Genomic DNA, 27,991 nt, shown 5'->3' with positions numbered 1-27,991 from the left:
TCAACAGTCCAGTCTCCCGTCAGAGGTAAAGGGCGGGGTAGGCGTACTCTAAAGTCATCCGGTCTATTGTTGTGGTAGACAGAGAGGCTGTCCGTCGACTTGAGTACCATTCGCATTGACATCTTTTCGAATAATGAGGAAATCGGCTCGCTTCATGTCTCTTTTATGTCGGCCTTCGGGATCCAACTGTCAAATTTCTTGGGCCATCCCAGCCATCGTACTAAAACCTCTTCCTTACCACGAACTTTACGTTTTCTAAGAATCTTATCAATCCTCCAGATAGTATTTTCGTCTTTGGACACTTTTTGGAGCTCACTGGCGTAAAAAGTACCTTGAATGGGATCACCTAGCATGTCTTTCAGCTTGTAGATGGGAATGTCTTGAGAAACAAAGCGTTCGCGGATGGTGAATATTTCTTCTGTGTAGGTCTGGTCGTAATCGCGTTGAAATGTTCGTTTTTGATGCGTGATTCGTACTTGATCACCAATTTTAAATGTAAAAGGTTTTCTGCGTCGTCTAGGTTTACTGGATTTTTTTTTTACTCTTGGCACTCGCACATTGTTCTTTTGACGCACTAAATAAGCGTCCAATCGCACTTCTTCTTCGTTTTCTCGGGTGACAGAGGAGGGTGTGCGACCGTTTAATGATCGGTTAGGTGTATCATTGATAGATCGAACCACGTCTTGTAAAATATCCAAGTACTTGTATTTCTGAAGGTGGGTAAAGTAACGATACAGTCTCTTTTTCAAGGTCTGGATGTATCTCTCGGCAAAATTGGCTTTGGTCTCGTTCAAGGCGTAAAATATCTTGATGTCCTGCTCTCTCAAATACTGTTGAAGGTACCTGTTGTAAAATTCTGATCCCTTGTCAGTACGGATGGCTTTGGGTCGTCTCGGGTCTCTCAGTATGTCTTGGAATGCCTCGATGACAGATTTAGCCTTTCTGTCTTTTAAGGGTCGAACCCACATGAAACGAGAGAACACGTCTACGATCACTAACAGGAATTTAATTCCGTTGTTGTACTCGGACAAGTTCTGAACATCAGCGAGATCTGCTTCCCATTGGTAGTCGATACCTTGAACTACCACGCGTCTCCGTTTAAACCCTCGACGCTTCACTTTCTTTTGCAATGAGTAAGCGTCTTGGTTTTGTAAAAACTTTTTAATTTTTCCAAGACCAATGTCATACTTTCCCTCGCGTTTCACCACCTGATATAACTTAGAGGGTCCGGCAAAGGAACCTGGATGTCGAGGATCATACCATATTTTCTTCAGGTACTCCTCCATGATCTGATCACTCGGACAGTTTAATTTGAAATAACTCTTTTTTTTATTCTCCTAAACTATTATACCTCTGTGTTTTACTAATTTCAATACAAAAAAAAATCAACAAAAATCAAGGTTTTTTTTCTAAACAGATTTATTGTATTCAAACATGCATGACTGATATTAAAAGTAAAAAAAAAACAACCCACAATTCTAAACATTGTCCCTGTCTCACTACTGCGGTCGATCTTGTCCATACAACTCGGAGCACATTCCCAGTGTCCTAGATCGGTGGGTTCGGATTCTCAACAGGAACAAAACACAAATGTAGGAGTTTTGCTCGAAAGTTTGTAAGAATAATGTTACAAAATACTGAACTCAGTAGTCTTTTCCGTCTGTCACCATGTTAGCATAAACACAATTCTTTGACCAACGGAGATGTTCTTTGTAGGAATCATCAAAGGGTTCCCAGTCCTTGACAGACACTCCACACGAAAAACAGGTGACTCTGTCTCCAATTTCGGTGTAGATGAAACCAGCTCTAGCCAAGTCCTTCTTGTTGGGACCTTTGAGGAACTTTGGCCAATCTCTAAAGCTGGCATAACGTTCGGCAAAATTGGCATACTTTGGGTGTTTCCATTCGTTCCAGTTTAGTAAAAAAGGTGAAGAGATGTTCTGGACTGGTATCCCTGCATTCCTGAATTCGCCCGAGGTTCCTCGTGTGCCAGTTGACAAGACAAAATTTGCTGCTGGAGCCATTCTAGAAGACGCAGGTTCCGACGCAGTAGGCTTGGAAAACACTGCAGAATCTGTCTCCAAGCAATGGGGTATGCAATCTAATTTGGAAGTCATGCTTTCGCGAGGACAGTGTCGGAAATGAATCAGAAATAGGGTTCATCGTATATTATATAGCTCTCATCACGTGATCGTATTGTTTGATGACCTAGTCTAGGAAATACCTGTGTTGTCACGTGATTTTCCATGACATCACAGGTATTTTTATTGTCATTCTTGTGACGTCATGGACATTTTTCATAATTTTTCCATGACATATCAAGGATGCGTATTTATATATAAGTGTATGATCTCTCTCGCCATTCGAGAACCAGACGTGATACAGACAACATGTCAAATCCACGTTTATCAGTAGCATTGGAAAACGGTCGATACGCTAAGGTACAGACTTGGCAAAAAGAACCCAGACTGGATTTGAGAGAATGGGAAATAAGTGAAGTGACGGGGAAACATGACATGAAACCTACCAAAAAGGGAATCAGTCTGAAATTGCATCAAATTAAATCCTTGTCGGACAAAATGGATTTTATCGATGAATCCCTAGACAAACATGAAGAAGGAACCTGGCATCTGGGTCACAATGTTTATGTTTCCTTACAAGAAAATAATCCATGTGTGGACATCCGCCAGTATTGGAGACCACCTAACCAAAATGAGATCGTTCCGACAAAGAAAGGACTTTGTTTGCGACCCACAGAATACGGTAATCTCAAGAAATTCTGGAAAGATATTGAGCAGAGTCTACCGGAGTTGGAGACCTTCGTTTTCTGCATTGATCAAGACGATCATCTGAATCAAGAAGGAATGCTCAGATGTCCTGCCTGTAACCCAAACGATTATTTAAATTGGTAGCAGTCCATCTAGGAAAAAGAACATAACAATTTAAAAAAAAACTGACAGTGAAAATATATGTATAAATTCTGTTCAAAACGTGTGAATTATTCACAATGATTGCAAGTATAACAATTTTATATGTGAACCAATTCTTGGGTTTTTTTTTTGGTGATTCCTAAACTAAAAATTTAGCAAATAAAACATATTTCATTTACATCAATGTGTTGTTCGTTTTTTTTTTTATTACTGTATCATGTGTTCACAGCAAAAATTACTTCTGAAAAGAAATATCAATTATAAAGATTTGGTCTCTCTCTCTCTCGGATCAACATTATGATAAATCCAAATATCCATACTTACTGTTATTCCCGCGTTCGTATTCAAAAAATCTTTTCGTTTTCTCTTTTATTTTATCAAGGGAGTTTGTTGATTTCCTCAAGGCCAAACCAAGGTCATAGCTGTGTGTATTTTAAATTATACATATGTTATCCTAAGCAAGGAAATATTCGGATAATCCCCGCATTGTCCTCTCCTACTATAGCACCCAATACTTACTCCTCATCCGTATCCCTCAAGGACTTATGGTGATCATCCCTGATGTCCTCTCCAGGTCAAGAGAAGGTCATCAGACCCCATTTTAAGGGATTATAATTCCCTCTTTGTCCTCTCACACAATAGGCCCCACTTCAGGAGGATCATCCGGATAATCCCCTCTTTGACCCCTCACACAATAGGCCCCACTTCAGGAGGATCCTCCGGATAATCCCCTCTTTGACCCCACACACAATAATCCCCACTTCAGGAGGATTATCCGGATAATCTCCAATTATCCGGATAATCCCCCCATTGTTCTCTCACACAATAGACCCATTGTTTACCCCCCCTATATGTTGGTTATACTACTTTTATGCCTTTTTGTAGTGTACCCAACTTTTTAGGTGGTTCGTCTATTGACATTAAGTCTTCCAGTAGTAATAAGCCATGGTTCGATGACAAGTGTAAAGAACTCCGTAAAGTTTATAAAAGCTCCTTACGTATTTTTAATTGGGAAAGGTCTGTTCAAAATCGTATCACTTTATATGAAAACAAACGTGTCTACAAAAAGCATGTACTTAGAACTAGAAATAGGTTTGTCAGACACGAAGGTAATAAACTCAACTATTTAAGAAAGCACAATCCAAAACAGTTTTACAAGATTTTCAAGAAAAGAAAAACAATTAAAAGCTCTTTAGATTTAGATGCTTTTTATCAATATTTTAAGAGTGTTTGTAATGTAGATGAAAATATTGTAGACATTGAAAGTCCATTTTTTGAGCAGAGGAGTACTGATACTGTTTTTAGTGAATTAGATAAAGCCATAGATGAGGAGGAATTACTTTCAGTATTAAAAAAATTAAAATGTGGTAAAGCTGCCGGAACAGATCACCTGTTAAATGAATATTTTGTTAAATTTAAAGAGTTTTTTTTACCAGTTTTAGTTAGACTTTTTAATAAAATTTTGGATGCAGGTACTTTCCCAAGGAGCTGGTCTATAGGTGTAATAATTCCACTTCTTAAAAAAGGTAACACCAATGATGTTAACAATTACAGGGGAATAACTCTTGTTAGTAATCTGGCAAAAATATTTACCACAGTGTTGAACTATAGATTACTTCGCTGGTCTGACGACAATGGTATCATAAGCGATGCGCAGTTTGGGTTTAAGCCAGGTCATAGTACCACAGATGCCATTTTTGCACTTACTAGTTTAGTATCTTTATATTTGAAAAAGAAAAAGAAATTATATTGTTGTTTTGTTGATTACAGAAAAGAGTTTGATAGTGTGAATAGAAACAAGTTATTATACAAACTTGCTACAAATGGAGTCACGGGAAAGTTGTTAAGTATTATTAAGCATATTTATTGTGAGTTAAAATCATGTGTCAGATATAAGTCTGAACTGTCAAATTATTTTTCGTCAACAACTGGACTTATGCAAGGAGAGGCTTTGTCGCCTTTTCTTTTTTCATTATATATTAATGATTTTGAAATGGATCTTATTCGAAGTTGTTGTGAACCTGTTGACTTCAGAGACCTTTCGCTTTTTCTTTTAATGTATGCTGATGATACTGTGTTAATAGCTAATTCAAGGGAGAGTCTACAGGGTATGTTGAATCAATTGTATCAATTTAGTAATGATTGGAATATTGGTGTGAACACAGATAAAACAAAAATAGTTGTTTTTCGACATGCGGGTAGAATGTGTAAAAATGATTTTTGGACCTATGACCAAAAGCATGTTGAGGTTGTTAATTGTTTCAATTATTTAGGAATCAATTTGAATTTTAATGGGAATTTTAATGTTACACAGAAAACAATTGCAATGCAGGGTAGGAAATGTATGTTTGGTATTCTAAAACTATGTAATGAAACTTATTTAAATATTGAGACTAAATTAAGCATTTTTGACACCTATGTATCTAGCGTTCTTAACTATGGCTCCGAGATATGGGGTTTTCATTCTGGTGATGAAATAGAACGAGTTCACACAAATTTTTGTAAAAGAATTTTGAAAGTTAAAAAATGTACGTCAAACTTTATGGTTTATTCAGAGTTAGGTCGTCTACCTATGAGTATTATACGTAAATTGCGTATCATTAAGTATTGGTTGAAATTGATTAAAACAGAAAATTGTATATTACGCAATGTATATGAGGAAATGGTCTCACAGTTGATACCAAATACATGGTGTTTTAATGTCAGAGAATTATTAGTATCTCTGGGTATGCATGAAGTCTGGCTTTCACAAAATGTGGCTAACACTAATGTTTTCTTAAAAATTGTAAAGCAGAGGTTGTCTGATTTTTTTATTCAGGAAAGAGACGCATTTTTCGAGTCATCTTCTAAATGTTTATTGTACAAGTATCTGCCTGACACTTTTTCGTTACAATTTTATTTGAGTAAAAATATTCCGGAAAACCTTGTTGTCCTTTTAACAAAATATAGACTGTCATCGCATATGCTTTTGGTAGAGCAAGGCCGTTATAATGGAACTGTCAGATCGATGCGTATCTGTAAATATTGTAATTTAGGTGAAGTCGAGGATGAATTCCATTTCATACTTATCTGTCCATTTTATAAAAGTCTACGGGTATTGTATTTAAAAAAATATTACTGGTCTCGTCCTTCAATGTTTAAGTTAGTTCAACTCCTTGCCATTCATAATCGCAAACAATTGTGCCATCTCGCAATGTTTCTGCGTGAGGCAGGTAAAAAACGGGATGTCGGATAACTAGTACATCCAACTGATGTATTATTACTATCACTATTATTAACCGGGTTTTCCAACGGAAAAATCCGGTTATTAAAATGGTGAAAATGGCGGGCGGGTGGGCGGGCGGGCGGGCGGGCGGGCGGCTGCCAAAAGGGTACCCTCATTGTACGGATAACTCCTCCTACAGTTTTCAAGATAGGAAGTTGTTCTTTTGCAGATCAATTGTACATATATCAGAGGTGTGCATATTGCTAGGATTTTGATTTCTGATAATTTATTGGAAAAATACCAGCTTTTGAACTTAGTCATTTTTTGGCAAAATATTGCATATAGGGTACCCTCATTGTACGGATAACTCCTCCTACAGTTTTCAAGATAGGAAGTTGTTCTTTTGCAGATCAATTGTACATATATCAGAGGTGTGCATATTGCTAGGATTTTGATTTCTGATAATTTATCGAAAAAATACCAGCTTTTGAACTTAGTCATTTTTTGGCAAAATATTGTATATAGGGTACCCTCATTGTACGGATAACTCCTCCTACAGTTTTCAAGATAGGAAGTTGTTCTTTTGCAGATCAATTGTACATATATCAGAGGTGTGCATATTGCTAGGAGTTTGATTTCTGATAATTTATCGAAAAAATACCAGCTTTTGAACTTAGTCATTTTTTGGCAAAATATTGCATATAGGGTACCCTCATTGTACGGATAACTCCTCCTACAGTTTTCAAGATGGGAAGTTGTTCTTTTGCACATCAATTGTACATATATAGGAGGAGTGCATATTGCTAGGATTTTGATTTGTGATAATTTATGAAAAAAATACCAGCTGTTGAACTTAGTCATTTTCTCTCAAAATATTGCATACAGGGTACCCCTATTGTACGGATAAATCCTCCTACAGTTTTCAAGATAGGAAGTTGTTCTTTTGCAGATCAATTGTACATATATAGGAGGATTGCATATTGCTAGGAGTTTTATTTCTGATGATTTATAAAAAATAACAGATGTTGAACTTAATCATTTTCTTGCAGAATATTGCATGTAAAGTACCCCTATTGTATGGTAACTCCTCCTACAGTTTACAATATAAAGTTTTTAGTAGTTTTATTGTACATATATGTTATATGTATAAATTACTTGTAGTTTGTTTTTGTGAAATTGAAGAAAAATATCAGCCATTGAATATATTCTTTTTCCTCATTATATTGCACACTTGGTGCTTCAATAATCTTGATAATTCCTCCTGCAGTTTCTAAGATCAAAAGATATTTTGTGTAGACAGGCATAGTGATATTCGTCTTGCTTTGAAAGTTTGATAAATATGAAAACAAAAGAAACCAAATTTTGACTCCGATTATTTCGGGTCGGGATCGGCCTCAGGTAATATTTATCACATGAGATCATTTAAACGTTTGCCTTGGCCTATGATGGTCTTAGCTTCTTGGTGATTAAGACTATCAATTCAACTGCTCGCCATGCGTCCTGCTGCTGCATTTTCCCAGGAGATGACCAAAATGTATAAATGGTATTTAGCGTTGCGCTACATTTTAATGTGTGAGTAATTTAATTATGTAGATGTTAATTATATCTGTAAATCGGAGTAAAAGGTAATTAAAGCTGGATCGTGTCTTCGAGGAGGTTGTTTTGAGGTTGTGCAGATCGTGTTTGCATTAAATTCAGCAGTAATGATTAATTAAATAAAATACAGCATTTAATAGATAACTATCAATCTGGGTATATAAAATATTCGGGTTGAAAAGAAGAAATTTCTGAAGAGGAAGAATTTTCTGAAAAGTGATTAACACATCTGTATTATGGTGAGTAGCATTTTAAATCATGCATGCATTGATCAGCTTTCTACACCATGCATTTAAATTATCAGAACTTCAAATGCCACCAAGTAAAATTTGAGTCTGTTTTTTTTTTTTTATAATTTCTCAATACATGTATTTGAATTTACACAAAAAATTTCAGCTTGGATTAGCAATATAAACAAAGTGATTAACATTAGTAAGGTTATGTAATTCCATTTTTTCCCAGTCTCAAGTTTTGCTAACATTAGTGTGATGCTTAGCAAAGAATGTCATTGTTTTAAATTAATGTCTGCATTTTTACCATTGAACATGTTGAAAAGGAAATCAAGAGATAGTACTGGACCTGTTGAATAGATATTGATTATTGTAGCTGGTTTGGTCATCGAATCAAAGAAATAAACTGCATTAATTTAAGGCAAAATCTTTTTATTTAGAAATTACACCCCCATGAAGGAGCCCATATTCTTCGTTTTAACGTTAACAAACTGATATAATTAAACGCTTTAGAGACTCCCTAAATCTTTTTGTATGAATACTTACGCCCTTATATAACCTTAATTACATGAATACAAAGAAATAAACAGCATTAGTCAAATGAAAAATGAAATTAAAATCAGCAAAGGAAATAATCCGAATTTGGTTACTATAGTAATTAGGTGGAAAAAATTGTATAACTCGAATGTGAGATTAAAAAAATCAGCATTTTTGCAGAGTAAAAAATCGCCTTATTCATAATCTGTTCCTAATTGTCGGTGATTCATTAAGGTATAATCTTAGAATTGTCTTCAAAGCCTCATCTGTATCCGACTTATATAACAAGAAATGTTCAAAGTCTGTATCAACCACCATAATGCTGGTTAAGCTAAAATATAAACTATTGAAAATCAAAAATCCTACTTTGGTTACTATAGCAATTAAAAAAAATTGTGTAACTCAGTTGGGAGATTAGAATGAAATCTGCATTTAATAAGGATTGTAAGGCTATAAAGTATTAAAAAAGTCGGCGGACTGTGTTCTTCTTATATTTATTTCTAATCTATTTAATTGTGAGCTGGGGAATTTCAACGTTTTAGGGTTTTTGTGGAGTAGTATTTTTAAAATAACTGTTTCGCTTGATATTGTGTCAAGATTCCATACTCCATCCATAGCATCCATCTTAGTTTTAAAATATCAAATTTATAAAAGTGAAAAAAAAGCATTCTTTACACACATTCGCGTAAAGTCATAACTTAAACTAGAGCAGAGCTCGTGGCAAAACCACGAGTAGGTCTTCCGTTGTTGCTGCGAGTTGAAAATGTATGTGATATGGTGTCAATAATTTATAATGACTAAACTTTCAGTTCTGCTTTTGTTATAAAAATGTGTTGTGATTGAAAGCCTGTATATAAAACGTGTTTTGAAAAAGAAAGAAAATGTTTTAGGAAAACTATCTGTCGAACACAGTTTATGTAATCGTTTCAAACATTCTTTAAAAAATGAGATGTTTAATGGCGAGTTAAATGTTCAGAGGGTAGCAAGCATTGTTACATGTACTCATGATTCATGTGAGGAATTACTCTAGCATACCGAAACTGAAACTGTGTTTGCACCTAAGCACAAATCATCGCCGCTGACAAGACTTAGTTCTTGGAAATAATGAAGCATTTTTTAAAGGAAACTTTTTTATAAATACCTTGGAAATAGTCAGATTTTAAATGGTACGAACAATTTGAATTTTTTTAGTCGTGTGTATTCCTACGCCAGAGTTCAATATATAGTCTTGTTCAACCATCGGCTGTCTCCTTACATCTCTGGCAAGTAGAGAGTCAGTCTATATTTAGAGGTCGCATCATCAAGCTATCACGTGACCTGGTATCTCTTACTTGTCGGAGATTAACGGAGACAGCCAAGCATCTGGTTGAACGAGACTAGAGTTCATTATTGGTTGGATCCATACAATTTTTGAAATATTTGGAATACCAAAACATAGTTTGATGAAATCAATTCTATTTTAAAATGTTACACAACATGATTCATTAGAGGATTTCTCGAAATTCTAGTCGGAAAAGTCAGAGAATTCGAATTCATATTATAAAAATGTGCATAATTCAAATGCAGATTATAAACTACTTGCCAAGCAAACTAGCATATCGTTGATTTTAAAATAAATAATATTCGATAAAATCAACTCTCGTCAGTACATCAGTACTTTGATTTAAAAACCGAACCCGCCTACAAAACACGTAACCTTTTCTCTAAGATAACTTCATTTAAAAATATTTCTAAATTTTTGAAAACTATGTGCAAGTTTAGAATTGTTGCGTTATGACAAAATTTACAGACCCTGCAACGTACTACTACACCAAAAAACGTGCGACTTACGTGCGTTTCGTGTGATTGTGAAGCGTTTCGTGTACACCGTTTAGCGTTTCGGGCAAAGCGTGTAAATCGTTTCGGGCAAAGCGTGCGAGAACCGCGTGAAACATTCATCAGATTTCATTCGGAACTCACTGACACTTCAATTCACTTTCAATTGATGAAAGGGAATATATCCAAGATATTTTTATTGAACAATTTTCACTCAGGAACGAAAACAATTTTCTTACGGAGATTTATAATGGGAAATGTTTACATCTTTTCTCCATTCGGAAGTACTCGGGGTACCTCGCGCAATTTCTAAACGTTATCATCCGGGCTTATTAATGGCTGATGCAATGCAAAATCCCCGTAGACTTTCAATATTGGGATGTGTATTGAACCTAAAGCGGTAGAGGGGGCGTTTCAACACATATAATCTGGACATTTTTCATATAAGTGGATGAACGTAGTTTGAGCACAAAGGTATTTACTATTATTAAAATATCAAGCAAAAAGTGGTGGAAGAAAAAACTCGGGACAAAGTATATCTTATAAATTTATGAAACTTTGAAGTGTTTGGAAATTCTTTAACCAGGGAACAACGATGTCTATATATAGATCAGTAATAGGATAAGGTAATGTCAAACATCGAAGACTGTACGAATATTTAAGAAACTGTTTTTATTTCAAGTGTTACCGTTAATAATTAAATCAAAGTTTGCCGAATCTTTCTGGAATTAAACATAGGTTGAAAATTTACTTTGTATGAAAACTTTCTTCATGGTTACTCAGTGTGAAACATTCTTTACCTTAGACGTTTTACTTTTCCACTAAGCATCCGCCTTCGTTGCCTTTCCTTTACACTACATCTAAATTCATCATGTTCATAAGTGATTATTCGTTCGCATTTAAAATATTTATTGTCCGTATTCTCGGACTCCATGCTAGGAAATTGAGTTGAATGTAAGCTACGTCATTCTTATCCATGTGCATGTTGTCGACGGCGCGCGGCCAAAGAAATTTTCACAATCCTTCTTTAAAAAGCTTTAAAGTTATACAATATAGGATATACATGTAATTTTTATATACAGACCTTAATTAATTTGTTTGCAAGTTTATAACTAATGAGTATTCCTTTATCTGCACCACTTATAATTTACTCAACTCTCTCTCTCTCTCTCTCTCTTTTCTTTCTCTCATTCAAGTCACGAGCGGCAATGTCTTAACTCCGCCCAGCTACGATTTGATTGGACAAAGGTCTGTGAAAACATTAGGTAGAAACTTTTCTGGAGTAAACCCCTATTAAACGCTTCAGTGTACTTCGCTGTAACTTAAACGATCATGTTTTGATAAGCATATATTTTTTTTTATTTATTTACATCGATAACTCTTACTGAGACCATTCGACTTTGTACAAGCAGCACACATAACCTCGGACATCGGGTGTCTCCTGCACCTGGCTGAACCTGTCAATCAACCTCTGTGTATTTGTTTTCATTGGATGGTCAAGCGTCTATTTTTTTGTCAATAGCCAATGGAAAATTAATGACTTCAAGGTAATCGGAATCAGTATTTGATGAAGCATACAATTCAAATGACAAAATTTTTATTAATTATCTGAAAATTATTTAAACCACTGTTAATGGAAAACAAAGAGTCTTAGAAGTAATTAACACACAGGGATTTGCCTACAATGTACACAGTCATGCAATTACTAGTAATTATTATGGGAATCTTTACGCATGGTACTTAATTCGAACAGATTATAATAATCTATACACTGTACGCCGTTACACATGTACGAAGCGCCGGTAATATATACGAATATTGAGTCAAAAATTTAAATCATTTTTATTTCTTGTTCTTTTCAATACAATGTGAAATTACTTTCAGAAAAAAAATCCGAAATACTTATTACAACTTTCTTTTTTGTGAAATCATTTGAATTTTTTCTGGGTTCATGTATATATATGTACAGAACATACTTATTTACGCGCGAATGATACGACATAGGAAAAAAATAATCGGTTGTTCGTAGAACATTTTTATCTTACGAATGTGACTAATTTAATTTTAAATATTTTTCAACATTATCAATGTAAATAATATCAGGTGTATTTACTGTTTGTGTTTTTACATCGTAATCTCTGAAACCAATAAAAATACTATTGTTAGCAGAAAAATCAAATCCCGCCGAATACTGAAAACCCGATTTCAGTTAGCAATCATACGGATTTTATTTTTGGTATTGACTATTGAGTTACGGTAACTTTTTTTCTGGATGATTTTATTATTTATTATTTTATGTAAAAGCACCATTCCAACAGTTACTCAATTATATAACAATGGATGACCTGGGGCTATATATGTTCCGAGCTGTGTGCGCTGAAGCGACACAAGATTTTCGGTCGCATGTGGCGATTGAATTTACACAGACTGACTGAATAAACAAATTGGTGGGAAAGTGAAACAAAATGTCACACATGAGAAGAAGCCACCAAAAATGATTTTCGATAGATCTTGATATCGTTAATGATATCGTTAGTGATAATTAAAAAAGTCCAGCGCGAGCTCCTGTCAGGGGGGCGGGGGGGGGGGGGGGGGTGCAGCAATGAGTTCGCTTCTACAAAGAAACGAACGACCATGTAGAAAAACTACAGAAGTGATTAATATGTTTAAAATTCATGTGAATTTTTTTTTTTTAAATCATCGAATGCCTCAATTCAGGACATTTTTTTATCGTGCTAGCACCTACTGCAAACATGTTACATGGAACTTTGATTATAATTTGATTTTTAAACTACCTTGTATGCTATCTATAAATCAATGCTTAATCAACTGTACAAGTTTAATGAATTTATCTTTTCATCTTAAACGAAAATAATAGTTGAAAACATAATAAAATATAGTTGTGTCCGTGCAAAATATGAAACATGAACGCGCGATAAGGTACATGTAGAAGAACACGAACCGACCCCGGATTACTTGTCCACTCGCGCCGGTTCTCCTCAGCCATGTGCGAGGGATGATCACCATTTAAAGGTTTACTATTTGTGTGTGTGTGTGTGGGGGGGGGGGGGGGTGATTTAAAACATTATTTGTGCAGTTCCTAAAATATTTTACATAAACAAACTAATCATTAATTTATGTCTTACATGTACGATGTTTACGATTTGGACTAATATCGCTCATTAATATTCATTTACACTCAAATGTTCAATTGAATAAATACAAGATGGACAAACTTTTATAGGATTAAATTAAAACAGTTCCTGTTTTTACGGCTATATTAACTCAAACACGTTCATATGCATGTAAGTGTGCGTCGCGGTGTGAGAATCTTGTGTATTAAAGTAAATCCACCCTCCTGTGACATCATACATTTTACATAAACCATAAATTCATTAAAATTCTTGCAAGTAGATTTGTAATTTCTATGTAATGATAGGTGCACATCAAAAACTCAAATCATTGTTTACTTGGAGATATTTAATATGCGTTTTTCATCCTTATATTCGACATAATTCAATAATGACAAAGGGAAATAACTCTTTTCTACTTTTCTCTAAGTGATATATCTAAATACTATAATTTTTCTAATGTAAACAATTTTTTTTCTTTTTTTTTTAATTAATTTTAGTTTTCTGGCAAAGTTAGCAATAAAATTTAAATAGACAAACAAGTATCCATCCACTTATATTTAATTTTTAAACAAAAAAGTGTGATTTTCAGATGATAATTTCAGCCTTTGGTTTTTATTACCTTACATCTTAAATAGTATGGATACATATATATTTTATTTATTATTTGAAGAAATTCAAGTCCAATAAGTTAAAAGAAAGGGAAGTTTTTAACTTTGAACCCATGATTTTATAGGTACGGAGTTACCTTAAATACCCGCTTAATTGCCGCTAGGTAGTGCAGCAGTGGCTGATCTCATCGGCCGTTGGCGAAGGATATATTACGTAAAGGTACATGTACAACGCACAGACAGGCACAGTTCAGAACCCAGGAAGATTTGAAAAGTTTGCAGTATAATGACCATACTCTATCAAATAGAAGTTATTTATTTTAAACTTAAAACCCACAATTGATCTGTGTCTATTATTGCTTTAGATTGAGAATGACATTGCTTTTATTAATTCACTGAACGATTTCTTAATTGACACCCAATCGTTTAATCCATAAAAAAATTATGTGTAATCAAAACGAAACCAATTGTCGAGTTCGAGGCTAAATAAACTCATACATGTATATGAGAGACACAGCTCTCGTGTATTAGATAACCGCTGACCGCTACAGCCGCGAGCATGGTGACCGATTTTCTCGGCCGCGGGCGAGGGAGAGCTTACGTAATGGTACACACACACAGCTCTGATTCAAGGTAGATTTTGAATGCATGGAGTTATTAAATAAAATGTAATGCATAGAGTTTTTTAATTCCATATTTTGTGGTTAAATAGAAAAGAAAAAGAATGTTTTGTTTTCCAATTGCCATTTTTAATGATTGTGCACTATAAGAACTTAACAACAATGACTTAAACTCCTAAAAAAAAGCATGTACTCCAACAAAAAAAAAATTCTTATAAATTAATGTCTCCTGTATAAACCAGCATACTTTCTGCGGCAACTTTATGCCAGTTGTACGCACAAAGACTTTCGTTAACTTGTCAAATGAAAACAGGTACATGTCAACATGTAAAGCTTTTTACACTCATACTACACAAATCACTTACAAAATAATATTGTTACGACCTTTATGAGATCCCAACAAACAACTTTTCCAGCGACATCCATATCAAAATCCTAACCGTTTTTGAGTTATTAAGCAAAAACTTTTAAGGGCTATTGGCCCTTAATTTAAGGGGCCAGCCCTTTTTTATTGGTGTCAAATGAAAGCCCTTGATATTCTGCACAACTTTTATTCTACATGTCTTAACAAAATATTTTTCGTTAAAAAGATATAAAGGAAAATATGTCTAAATTTTTGCACTTTTTGGAATCCTGTTTTTTGACCCCCTACCTTTTCCTAAATAAGGAACGTAATCCAAAAACAAAAACCGATGTATACAACTTCAATGTCTTTGTTATTCAAATTCGTTAAATTCCCATTCCCTGCTATCATAGTCTCGGAGCCTTTGTCTGGAAACCAAAGGCCCTAAAAAATTTTAAAAGGGGAATAACTCGTTAACGGAAAGGGAATTCTATCTTTTATGAATTGATGAAGATAGTGTTTTGTAAAGTCCATTAGCCCTGAAAATTTGAGCAAAAACCGTTTAGAAATGAGCATGATATGAAGCCTCAAAGTTCGCGTCTAGGAAGAAAAAAAAAAAAAAGAAAAATAAGAATAATCTTAACACGCACAATAATAGAAAGGTCTTCCGTTGGAAACGGAAGACCTTAATAACAAACTATCCTATTCAGTAAAGTTTGCTGTTTACGAAATATTTTAAGTACGAATTAACTATCAGCATCCAAGTTGTAACAATGGCGGGAAACTTAGCGTTGTTTGTGGGTCTCCTCGCCTTTTGTGCGGGACTTGAGATAAACTCTCGCGAATGTCAGCCTTCGGGTAACACTCTTAATTGTCGGTGGAGAGGAAAAGGTAATTACGTAGTCAGCACTCCCCTGTACCAGGAAATCTTGACGATGAATTATATGTTCATTGCTGCATCACTTATCGTACCACCACTGATGAAGGGGAGCCTGATGAAAATCGAAATAAAGGTTGGCGAAATTTCTTGTTCAGCAATAATCGCCCCACACACAATTTTGGTTTACATCACCTAACAAAGATGTGTAAGTAAGCTCTGTATGAATCTGTAACTTGGGAAAAATATAACAATTGTCGACGTTGACCTCTCCCCCCGCCCCCTTCTTACATCATACATGTACTAGTACATACAGATCGCATGCTTCAATCCTATTATCTCGTATTTATTAATGCTAACAACACGTATGCATATCGTAGTTTATTTACGCGGTTGTAGTTTTTATATAATTTAACTGTTAAAAAGTTGGCATGAATATGTTATAATAGTAGGTCTAATACTACCAAACGTTTTAGTCTACGGTCGGAAATATTGACATTATGAATTTCAATCATCAAATTTGATCAGCTTCAAAGTACAATCATTATACCTTTTTTTGCATCCTGACCAAATATTTTACCGGTTCGATTATCCATGTACGAAACGTTAGACCCTTAGCTTATGTTAGTTTATTAATCTATTTTTTTTTAATATAGGAGGTTTCGACTTCCACCCCTGCCAGCAGACAGACGTCAGCTTCCACCCCCACCGGCACACGGACCTCGGCTTTCACCCCTACCAGAACACAGACCTCAGCTTCCACCCCCACCGGCACACAGACCTCAGCTTCCGCCCCCACCGGCACACAGACCTCGGCTTTCACCCCTACCAGAACACAGACCTCAGCTTCCACCCCCACCGGCACACGGGAAACCAACGAAGACACAACACCTTGGCAAGTGCTTGTGTACATCTTTGGAGTGGTGACAGGTATTTTGTTTTCTCATTTTTCAATAATTTCGTATCTCTCTTTCCATAATATATATATTTCTATATACTGTTCACTCAATAAACAATTGTTCTGATGGTCTTCATTGTGATAATCATACATCTTGTACGAAAGTATAAGAACCATCGTGCAACGGAGTTATTTTATAATTTACCAATGCAAGAAGTTCCAAAAGACCATGCTGCTTAAATTGGTATATTGCTTTTGAATACGACTAAATTAAAAAAAAAAAAAAAAAAAAAGGATCATTCTTTTATTTCAGTAATTCTTCTTCTGATTGCAATATACACTATATATAGAAGTAAAAGAACCCAAAACACAATGTGCAGCAATTGCTGTCCATGTGGCAGCAATGTTTTATTTGATCGAGAAGATCTATTCAACCTTTGAATGTATGTATATTTAATATTTTGTATATTTGATATTTTGTAGACCTCCTGCATGAAAGTAAAAATATTACGGATTTGTTTAAGGAAACAAGCATCCAGATTTTTCAATGTATCGTAATTGTTGTAATCCTTCGAAACAGACTTCGACATTACCTTCATCAAGAAAACGAACAACAACCTTACCGCAGACCTGACCTGACCTTCAACAAAATCCACAACAACCACTCCGCAGATCTGCACGTCGAAGAAGCACTCCAAAAAAAATTGAATCTTTAATTAATCATGTAAAATAAGTCGCTTTAAATACTTCTAATAATGTTCAGAATTTTTTTTGAATTTTTTTAAAAATGTAGTTTGATTGGATTTTAACTATTTTTTACAGCTGGTGCTTTTTTGAGGGTAAAAGTAGTTGTAGTATTTTTTTTATTTTTATGACACAAGTTCACCAAAGAATGGTGTTTTGTTTTAATTGTAGTTAGACTGGTTCAGTGTTATTATACTCAAACTACAAATGTCAAATGCTTATGCTTGCCTATACTTTTACTTTGTAATTTTTTTTTTACAATATTTCCTGCTTTCTACATGTTCCCAAATTAACAAGATGTAATTCATATGTGTCATATTTCATATATTTCTGCTTTACTCATTTACTAATCATGCTAAACAGGACTTAGGTCATCTCTTTAAGAAGAAAAAAGTGTGACTTTTTTTTAATTATACAAATTATTGTTATTCCTATTTTTTTGTTTTACCTATCATTTACTGATCATGTCAAAGGACTATGTGCGGTATGGTAAAATATATGCCCCCGATTTCAACCAATTTTTAAATAGTATCGTATAAAAATGAAATCTTCACAAATCATTGTAAAGAGGATGCCTATAACTCAAATAATGATTTTAGTCATCATTGCCCACTCCCTGTTTATCTATGACGTCACCTAAATGAGCTATATCCCGCAAATTTGCAAACAAATGAAGATATTCTCATTTTGCTCTATATTTTGCATTCGGAAGTATAGAGCGCAGGTCTGCTCAAGTACGATTTTAACATATGTTTTTCTTCAGATAGTTATACATATTATACTAAAAAATAGTACTTGAGCAAGCCTGCGCTCGATGCTTCCCAGTCGAATAACCATCGGAAAACACCCATATTTTGCTACAAAACATCAATTTATCAAATTAGTGCAATATTCATGACGTCATTTCTACATTATGACGTCACTGTGGTGATAACCTTTTACACCTTTATTTCCAATATGATTTTAACTATCTTAACCGAACTTAGTCCTTACACTCAGGTTTTTTCTGCATAAAAAATAAAGGCATGTAATTTTTTTTTCATTTTGTATGACCACTTGTAGTTTATGGTTTAAATCTTTACTTTAGTTCTTCTGTTGATCCTTTTGTTAAAAATGTAGCTAGATTGACTTAAATATGTGACAAGTTTATAGTGAGCATTTTTTTTAATATGTAGTTATATTGGCTCAATGTGTACAACTTTTATTCACTTTAGAATTATCATACCTATTTACTCAATCTTGTCATTCTACATATTTCAAATCATACTAATGAAAGTGTTTTATTAAATCATACTTCATACATTCCCATTAACTTATCACGTTAAACAACACTCAGGGGTTTTTTCTGTATAAAAATTAAAGGTATGTGATATTTTTTCATTTTTCTTTCTTGTGTACACTTGAAGTTTGTGATAAAAAAAAAAATCAGCATGTATATATTCAATAATTTAGATTTCCTTTACAAAGTCTGACCAGTTTGAGTTTTGTATTTTCATGTGAGAAATGTGTTACTTTATGAAAAACAATTTGTACTTACAAAAAGACTCTTTGAAATGGTATAAGACGGAGATACTGGACTCTAGTCTCATTTCTTCCTCCATATCCTCACAGAAAAAATGATCACCGGCTAGGCATTCATAAAATTCCATTGGAATGAAATCTAGCATAAGAAGTTCGTCAATATGATCTTCTGTGTACTAAGATTCGATTTCTCTCCCATTGTCTAAGTTCTCTTGTCTCATTTCTTCCAGCAGATCCTCACAGAAAAAACGATCACAGGCTAGACATCGATAAAATTCCATTGGAATGAAATCTAGCATAAGAAGTTCGTCGATATGATCTTCTGTTGGAGAATAAAATGGATATCAGTCTTCATCATAGAATACTTGGGAAGCGTCGCAAAAACGTCTCATTGCTCGGTAAAAATCCTCGACACGGCCAAGTATCATTTCCTTTCCGTCAACGTCTTCAATCTTAGGCCGTACTTTTAATTTCCAATATAAACCGCCTTTTTGTTCTACAAAGACGGAACTAGCCAAGTTCAAAAGTTCTTCGGCTTTTTTCCATGCTTCCATACTCAGTCCCACAACACACTTCCTTTCATGAATAAACGTCCCTCTCAGATTATATAGTTTCAAACATTGACAGAGTTCGCGGGGTCTGCTGTCTATCATCATGTTGAGAGCTACAACATTATTAATGTATTTCTCCCATCGTAGAATGGCCTGCTCGCGTGCATTGTTGTATTCAGTCATGGTGAAACTCGTACACGTTCTCAAATGACCCGTTCTTTATACACACACACACACACACACACATATATATATATATATATATATATATATATATATATATATATATATATATATTGGCGAAGTGACGTCATATACATTCCACAGACTGACCAAGTCTGTGCTAAAAATACCCAACATTCATGTGACGTCACACATTCCAAAACTGTTATTAACATTTGCAGAAAACTGTGTGTTCCAAAATTTATAGTAGATTGATATTTAAATAAGTTCATGGTCAATCAATATTGAAATTTATTCTTCATCAGATCTGAAGTTGTCTCATCTCCCCCCCCCCCCCCCCCCCCCCCATCCTTTGACACATAATCCAACGATACAATTACTCTCATGAACAGTGCCCCCTCTTAAGCAGTACATTTGAATACATTTACAAAATGTAGAATTTTCTAAATTTTGATAAATACTCTTCTTGACCACAGCTACCTTTGTTACAAACCGAAGTAACTCGTCCATTTTAGAAGAAAATATCTGCAAAGTGGAAAGACCTAGTCTGTGCTAAATATATTCCTGAGCTAAAATTTCAGAGTCTGCACTAAAAATATTCATAATTTAAATGTCCGCCAAAACTTTACATTCCTGAGCTAAACATATCACCAGGTATACCCCTGACGTCATACATTCCATAGACTGACCAAGTCTGTGCTAAAAATACTCAACATTCCTGTGACGTCACACATTCCACAAGCTGGCAGTCTGCAGTCTGTGCGACGAGCCTTAGTTTGGTACTACTTCTTTAGCCTGTTATATATACACTTTAATTAGTCTAAAATTATGAGGAAGACATTTATAGAACACCAGCACCCACCCCAGACCTTAGATCCGCGCATGGGGTTATCTGATTCTGTTCTGGTGCATCGAGGAATCTATCACTTCATTCTGCTTAAACTGAACAGAAAATAATAAATTGGTAATATTCCTGTGTATTTTACGAATTGAAAGGTTTAAAAGGTTAACTAGTAGACTAATTGTTCTCGAACAATTAGAGGTCTTTCCACCTCATTGTTTTTTATGTTTGAAATAAGATTGCTTTAATAAAATAAAGTAGTTTTTCTGCGTTACTTCATAAAAAAAAAGTGTCAAACGATTAAGTTTGCAATTTTTTATTGCTTGACCTTGACCATTGACCTTTATGTCATTTTCATCTGACAAGGTAGGCGCTTCAATACCAAGTGGTCCGATGTATTTATGATTATTGATTCAAAAGTTATTTGTGTTTTTTATTGACTGTTCGAAACTTTCAGGGGCAATAACTGCTAGAAAGGGACTTTGGACCCTGTCGGTATGAATAGATTGAAGAAGCGTCGAAGTATACTGAATACATTAGTAAAAGTTTCAAGTCTCTATCTCTAACGGTTAACGAAGAGTAGGAATAACAAGCATTTTGTACAATAGGGGCAATAACTCTATAATTGTAATATGGAAAGGGTCAAAGGGTGATATTTTGAAATGACTTAAGATGTAATAGGAGTAGCGATAACAAGCTTTTCTAACACAAGGGCAATAACTTTGTTCTGGGAGTTATCAAGCAAAGGGTCATTTGGTACCATAACTTTTAATGGCCAATAACATAAAGAAAACATTCTTTTAATATCTCTTGAAATAAAAAAGCTGTCCTTGGAAAAAAAGAGAAGAAAAAATAATAATAATAATAATAATAATAATGAAAAACAAAAGAAATACAAAAGGTCTTTCACCTGAAAGGTGGAAAGACCTAACTAGTAGACTAATTGTTCTCAAACAATTAGAGGTCTTTCCACGTGCCTAAATCAAAGTTTGATATATTAATTAACTTAAATGTGTTTCAAGCAATTGAATGAATTTTTTGTTTTACATGTTGCTCAAAATGATTTAAATATTACGTAAAAAATGAAATGAAATCTGCATGTTGTTTATTGTGTTTAATGGGGTGAAAACACGAAGTATCTTCTATACTTATAAATTAAGACATTTTGCCAATAAGCTAAAGCATGCCTGTACCAGAGTAACTGCTTACACATTTGGTATTTCAACACAAGAAATATGATGTCCGTAAGCTATAATTGAAGTTTACCTGATAAGTAGTTATTGCAAACTTAATTAAAAACCTACTTTCAATTTCGATAAACCAGCCCGAAATAGCAAAAATGAGAGTTAGGTGGTGGACACGCTTTGGTTGATCCAAGTCAGTGGAAATCTGAATTGAAATACATGCTTACAATTAAATGATATTGTATGATTACGCAAAGAGTGAATATCTTTACTGGGAACTTACTTGCAGTATACATAGAAGTTAAGATTCGACAAATGTTGGATAAATAAAACAAGGCAATTCTTTTCTTGAATGCGCGATTTTAGTTTTGATGGATAGAACGCTTGCGAAGCACGACCTCTGGCGAGAGAATGGAATAGAACTTTCCAGAACGGAGTAACCAAGAACGCGGTTTGACTAATGAACGTCATGGCAAATACTCAGTATAAACAATTCATCAAGCATTACCGGCAGATACCTTAGATAGGACATCTTTGGTTAATACAAAAAAGCTACTATACAAAGTGGAACAATTTGATGCGATTTTAATTTTGATGGAAAGAACTTTCAAGAACGGGGTGCCTTGGAACGCGGGTAGACTAATTAACGTCAAGGCGGAAGGTGTAGGGCGAGTTAGCCATCGGACAGATACTTTGGATCTGACAACTTTGGTTTAAAATAACGTAATAAAGATGCGTACGCTAGCGATTTTTTAATTTCATATATTTTACAGCACGACAGGTTGGTAGAGTAGTAAACATTATACATTAATTTGTAAATCATGAACAGTCTATACTGCAGTATGAATGATGTATGCATAAAACGGGGAAGTTGAATTGGGGAAGGGGGTGACCTCCTCCCCAGTTAAATTAAGAGATACGACGCACTAAATACCCACTTACGTGTTTGAAATAAAATAAAAATGTTTGTTATTTTTGGTTCCAGTTAGCTGCGAGACTCTTAATATTCAGCCATGCAGTTTTGTTTTTATTCCAAAAAATTTCGGAAAAAGCATGTTCAAAAATGAACAACCCCCCCCCCCCCCCCCCCCAAGGTTCATCATTATAAGCATTGTATCATATTAATTTGTAACGTGTTAATTCCCGCACTTGCGCGGGATATCATCTAGTTTCATAAAAATGTGTAAAAACATCGCAATTTAAGTCGACCACCATAACTTTTGATATATACATTTCTTCCTAATATTCACTTTTTTATCCAGAATGAAATATATTTTTTTCTTTAAACTACACGAGCGCAGTTAGGTACATTTTGATTTGTATTTTGTCATTTGCAATTTACGGCATAAACAAATGCAATAGTATTGGGCCAGAACTATCTCAGTTTGTATGTGCCATAAATTGCAAGCGTTTAGCGTAGGAGGAATTATGGCCACAAGGAATGTCAACGCGGATTTTACCGAAGAGCTACAGATCGGCAGCTAATGGCGCACCTTTTATTGACCAGTCTAACAGAATGTATAGTTTCATATCTCTTGCAACTTGACAAGTTGAGAATTCAGATGTTTGGTTGAACAGTACATATATCTTTGTAAAAGTCAAGCAACAATTTCAATTGAAACTGTAGACTTTCAAAAAAAATTCAACCATTACTATATCCATGATCGTAAAAAAGGTATTATGATACCATGTTGGTTTAACAAATAATAAACGCCAATTGTAAGCAAGTTTTCCCCGAATAGTGTACAAATAATTCCTTCATTCTTGCAAAACAATGAAAATGTTTCATGGCGTAAACGATGCATTCTCAAATTCATCAAAATAAAATATAATTCAGGTTCTTTCATTTTTTTTTTATTTTGAAATACATAAATAGTCTCTTCTCACTCATTCATTTCATACATACATTTTAAAGTACCCTGATCCTAGTATGCAAATTTATTATGAACTTATATAACTGAAACGTAAAATGCAAGGATAAACATTAACAAAATAGGGGAAACAGTATGAAAAAAACCCAAATATCTGAATAAAAAATATTGTCCAAAATAATTTTGCATGTTTTGTTTTTAAAGTAACTGAACTTAAAGTGCCGAACCCCCCCCCCCCCCCCCTCCTTTGGATCAAGGTACTTTAATGACTCTCACAGTTGTTCACATCTTGGCCTTCTTCACATCTCTGAAAAGAAAAATTAAGATTATTAGAAATTCATTTACAAATTGATAAAGCAGGCGGAATATCACATAGCTTTATAAAATGATTAAAGATAATAAATTTGACTTACATTTCACAAATTTCTCCATTTCTTTTCAGTCCGGTAACCTGTACCGGACTAAATTGTCTGCCTGGAAAAATCTTAGCAAAGTTGTCCTTCGATATTGTCAGCATCATATCGTTAATCTCAATGAGATTGCTGCAATGATAAATTCATAAATATCAGTTTGATAGAACATGGATGTAGACAATTGGTTTATGTTTATTGGGTTTTTTTTGCCATGTTGAATGAAATTAAATCATTTATATGTGATATTTTTAAAAGCTCTCTTTTAAAATCATTTTAATACCTTACTTTGACAAACGTAAAAAGGTGGCATGGCAAGGAAAATTATGTTAGAAAGAAATTAAAACAACTAGAAAACTGACCAGTCAGGAAGGGCCCCGCTATGACAATTAATATAGAGAAGTGAAAAAAACTTTGAATTCCATCCTCTTTATATTAACAATGATGAAAAATAAATGCCCAGCAGAAGATGTAAAGAACTGGAATATATAGGATCTCGTGATTTGTAGTTGGATATGATTTTCATCCAACAATTAAAGTGTTTTTTTCTTGAGCCTTAGTGAGGGGATAAAACACACAAGTTGGATAAAAATCATATTATACTACAAATCATATGAGATTCTATTTATCCCATGTTTTATACACCACAATCAATGTTTACACTGTTTATAAAACTCCACATTATTTTACTTCATTATGCCTACGCAAATCCCATTGTAAAGTCACAACTGTGGGATATCAAAAAAATATCCAATGAGTCATATCCATGGGATAAAGGGGGTTATCATGGGATGAAATGAAATTTGTTAAAAAAACAAAGAATTGATACCAATGCAATGATACCTAGGCTTTGCCTCAACTTCAAACAAACATCACTTGCTGACACATGTGTACAGTAATACATATAACAGATAAAGACAGACTTTAGATTTTGTGAAACAGGCAATAATCTCAGGGGATTAATTATCCTGCTCTCATCCATTTATTGAATTTAATCAGGGCTTACAGAAGGAACATTTTCAGGTACTATTCTTAAGTTTCCTTTAATATAAACATAGCAACCAAAAACAACAACAACACCAAAACATCCATTTATAAAAAAAGAAAATAAAAAAGAATCAAAAAACTGATATCTAATTTTTTTTTTTTTTATTTATTGTAATTCATATATTTTTTTTTATTTTACAGAATATATTAAGTATTTGGACTAGAATGAAATATATTCTTTATCAAATACCATCCTTTGAACTGAGGGGTAAAAATATTAGGGTGCAGCTCATGGAATGAGAGTTTAATTTACTTCAAAGCAAACATCAGTGCAGACAAAGGTGTTCATGATTAATCTTGATATGACAGATAGAGATAAGCCTTTAAATTTTCTGCAGCAGGCAAGATAATTAATCCCAGGGGATTAATTGTTCTGCTCTCTTATCCTTTTCTTCTAAATGTACAATAAGATTTTTTTTTTTTCAGAAATGACTGAATGGGGTTATCATCTGATTACCTGTTAAAATTAACAGCATTAAGGCAGAAAAAAATAAAATAAATAATTAAAAAATAAAATGGTGAAAAAGGATATCTTAATATATATCTTGATTTTAGAATTCAATAAAATTATCATAAATCATTGTGTATGGTATTTTAACCAAAATAAAATTTGAATATTATATTTTAAATCCATATTTCAAAGAATGTACACAATACTACACATCATTCAAAATTGACCTTAACTTCAAAACAAAGTTCATTTGCAGACACAGGCAGTGCAGTATTTAATCTCAATGTGACAGATAAAGATAAAGTTTAGGATTTTCTTCCTGTGGAAGGTTAATTAATCCTAAAGGACAAATATTGCACAGCCTTCCATGTATACAATGGTAACATTCTCAGCAGTTATCTCTCTTTGCCCATTCATTCTAATGCATAGTTAGGAATCTACCCCACCACCCCAGCTCCAAACCAGAAGACATAGAGAATCAAAATATGTATTTCTGCCTACTGAACTACCATACCAAATTTGAACTTGATTGGGCAACCATAAAAAAAGTTATTAGAAAAAAACAGGAAATTTGTGGACGGAAGAGTGACAGACGGACGGACAGAAGGACGGACAGAGTGATTACTATAGGGCACCCGCAAATCCTTGCGGGGCCCTAATAAACATAATCAATGTAATAAACATCAGCAATATGTTTAGAACGGAAGATGCATTTAAAAAAAATAAATAAAACGAAACCTTTGTAAGAGAAAAAGAAAGTAGTACCTGGCAAAGGACACAGACTCGACCACCCCCTCAAATGTTTCCTGGAGTTCTGTGCATTCATATGGCTGCAATTGTTAATCAATATCAATCAATATTAGAGTCTGATGAGGCATCAAAATAGCATCTTAATATGAAGAAATTCGTTTACAATATTTCAATATTTTACTTAAACTAAATAGAATTCATTTAATTTTGAAGCAATACTTTTGTCTCTATGTATAGATATTACAATGACTTTTTTGATAGCAAAAACTATTGTGACGAGACAGTGTATGCATTTTACCTCGAACTTTGTCAGAGGGGTGGACGAGTAGTACCTCTGCTTAATGAAGTCGTTACTGGGGACTATATTTCGGACAATATACATGTCCCCAGCAACGACTTCCAGGTCTGTCTCCTTACCCCAGAGGGTAAGGAGAGCAGACTGACCGTCCATGGACAGCTGCACCTCCCTTCTTTGCGAACCGGTGGACACCACTCCCGTCTCACCAATCTAAATTTAAAATCAATTATTAGAATAGTACTCACTTGTACATACTCAAACAGACATCGACGCAAATGATATTTACACTTACGCTTTTTACTTGGACCGGGCCAAGCGACAGTCGTGTGCTGTTAGCCAATGACGATGCGTCAGCCATGTTGTAGGTTTAAGGATTAAAAAAATAATTTCTGATTTTTTTCCCTCCTCGGTCAGTTCAAATAAGGTGTCCATTATCTATAAAATATATTTAGATCACTATTCAATATTCCTATTATTTTCATTGATATACATCCTCTAGTCGTGTGTGTGTGTATTTGAGCGTTTGTGTGTGTTTGCCATTATTATGGGCCGGCACGAGCCGGCCCATTATATGAAATAAGTTTAGAAAAGTCGCATGATTTACTGCGGAGCTGTGCATAAGTTGCGGAGGTGTTTTTTTAATAAATTAATATAAAGTTTAATTAAAATAAACAAAATTATGGTATTTTGGGGAAATATACGTGTATAATATTTTTTTTCTCGCAAGAAGCAAAAATACAACAACAAAAACTTATTATAATCCAGACTCTTTCGGACTCTTTTACTACAAATTGAAGAAGCGTCTGGATGATCGAGATTTAGCATATAAAGTACGAGTGACAGTTAGTGTTTTTAAAATTAATCGCCCGTGCGTTGTAAGTACATGTTCGTGCTATATTTTAAAAAATTGTAAAAATTAATTATTTTATACAGAAGTCATGATCTTCAAATTTCTAAATCATAGTTATTCAAAAAATTAAGTTCAAAGTTTAGTACAGGATTATTTTATGAATGGGAAACATAACGTAATTGCAGGAATAACGATCCATATTTGTTGTTCATTGCCGCGCAAAATAGCGGCACATGCTGAGGATTTCCCCACGAAACATCAGAATGGTAAAGAGCGTTTTAGCTAATATGCATCAAGGGTGCAATATTTTTAGGCCTTACAATGGTGTACAGTGTACTGCAATTGCACTCATAGCTTTAATTGTCTTTATGCAGCGTATGCCACATATATCAAATTTGTCTAGCGAAGAGCTTGATTTCATTCTCAGAGATGGGACTGATTTATATACGTACATTCAAAATCACGGTGGGTCCGGGGGATATCTGTATCACAGAGAT

General features: G+C 34.3%; 2 protein-coding genes and 1 pseudogene across 2 annotated transcripts; all 3 read right to left on the bottom strand.

The window, feature by feature from the left end:
- Nucleotides 1-152: 152 nt before the first annotated feature.
- Nucleotides 153-1,286, bottom strand: LOC128171975 (uncharacterized). The gene has a single exon (XM_052837750.1). It carries the CDS (start codon nt 1,284-1,286, stop codon nt 153-155), a length of 1,134 nt encoding a protein of 377 aa, XP_052693710.1.
- Nucleotides 1,287-1,479: 193 nt separating this feature from the next.
- LOC128170981 (death-associated inhibitor of apoptosis 1-like) lies at nt 1,480-2,117 on the bottom strand. The gene has a single exon (XM_052836744.1). The coding sequence runs from the start codon at nt 2,115-2,117 to the stop codon at nt 1,644-1,646; it is 474 nt and encodes a 157-aa protein (XP_052692704.1). The 3' UTR covers nt 1,480-1,643.
- A 21,853-nt stretch (nt 2,118-23,970) lies between these two features.
- Nucleotides 23,971-27,076, bottom strand: LOC128171974 (uncharacterized; annotated as a pseudogene).
- Between the last annotated feature and the right edge of the window lie 915 nt (nt 27,077-27,991).

This window comes from Crassostrea angulata, chromosome 2 (genome assembly GCF_025612915.1).
Source record: "Crassostrea angulata isolate pt1a10 chromosome 2, ASM2561291v2, whole genome shotgun sequence".
NCBI lineage: Eukaryota > Metazoa > Mollusca > Bivalvia > Ostreida > Ostreidae > Magallana > Magallana angulata.
Note: the sequence above shows the minus strand (reverse complement) of the source record. Positions and strands in the feature narration are given on the sequence as shown.

Bases quoted from the DNA above. Each gene is read 5' to 3' on its own strand.
- LOC128171975 (XM_052837750.1), bottom strand. From the start codon at position 1,286: ATGGAGGAGTACCTGAAGAAAATATGGTATGATCCTCGACATCCAGGT.
- LOC128170981 (XM_052836744.1), bottom strand. From the start codon at position 2,117: ATGACTTCCAAATTAGATTGCATACCCCATTGCTTGGAGACAGATTCT.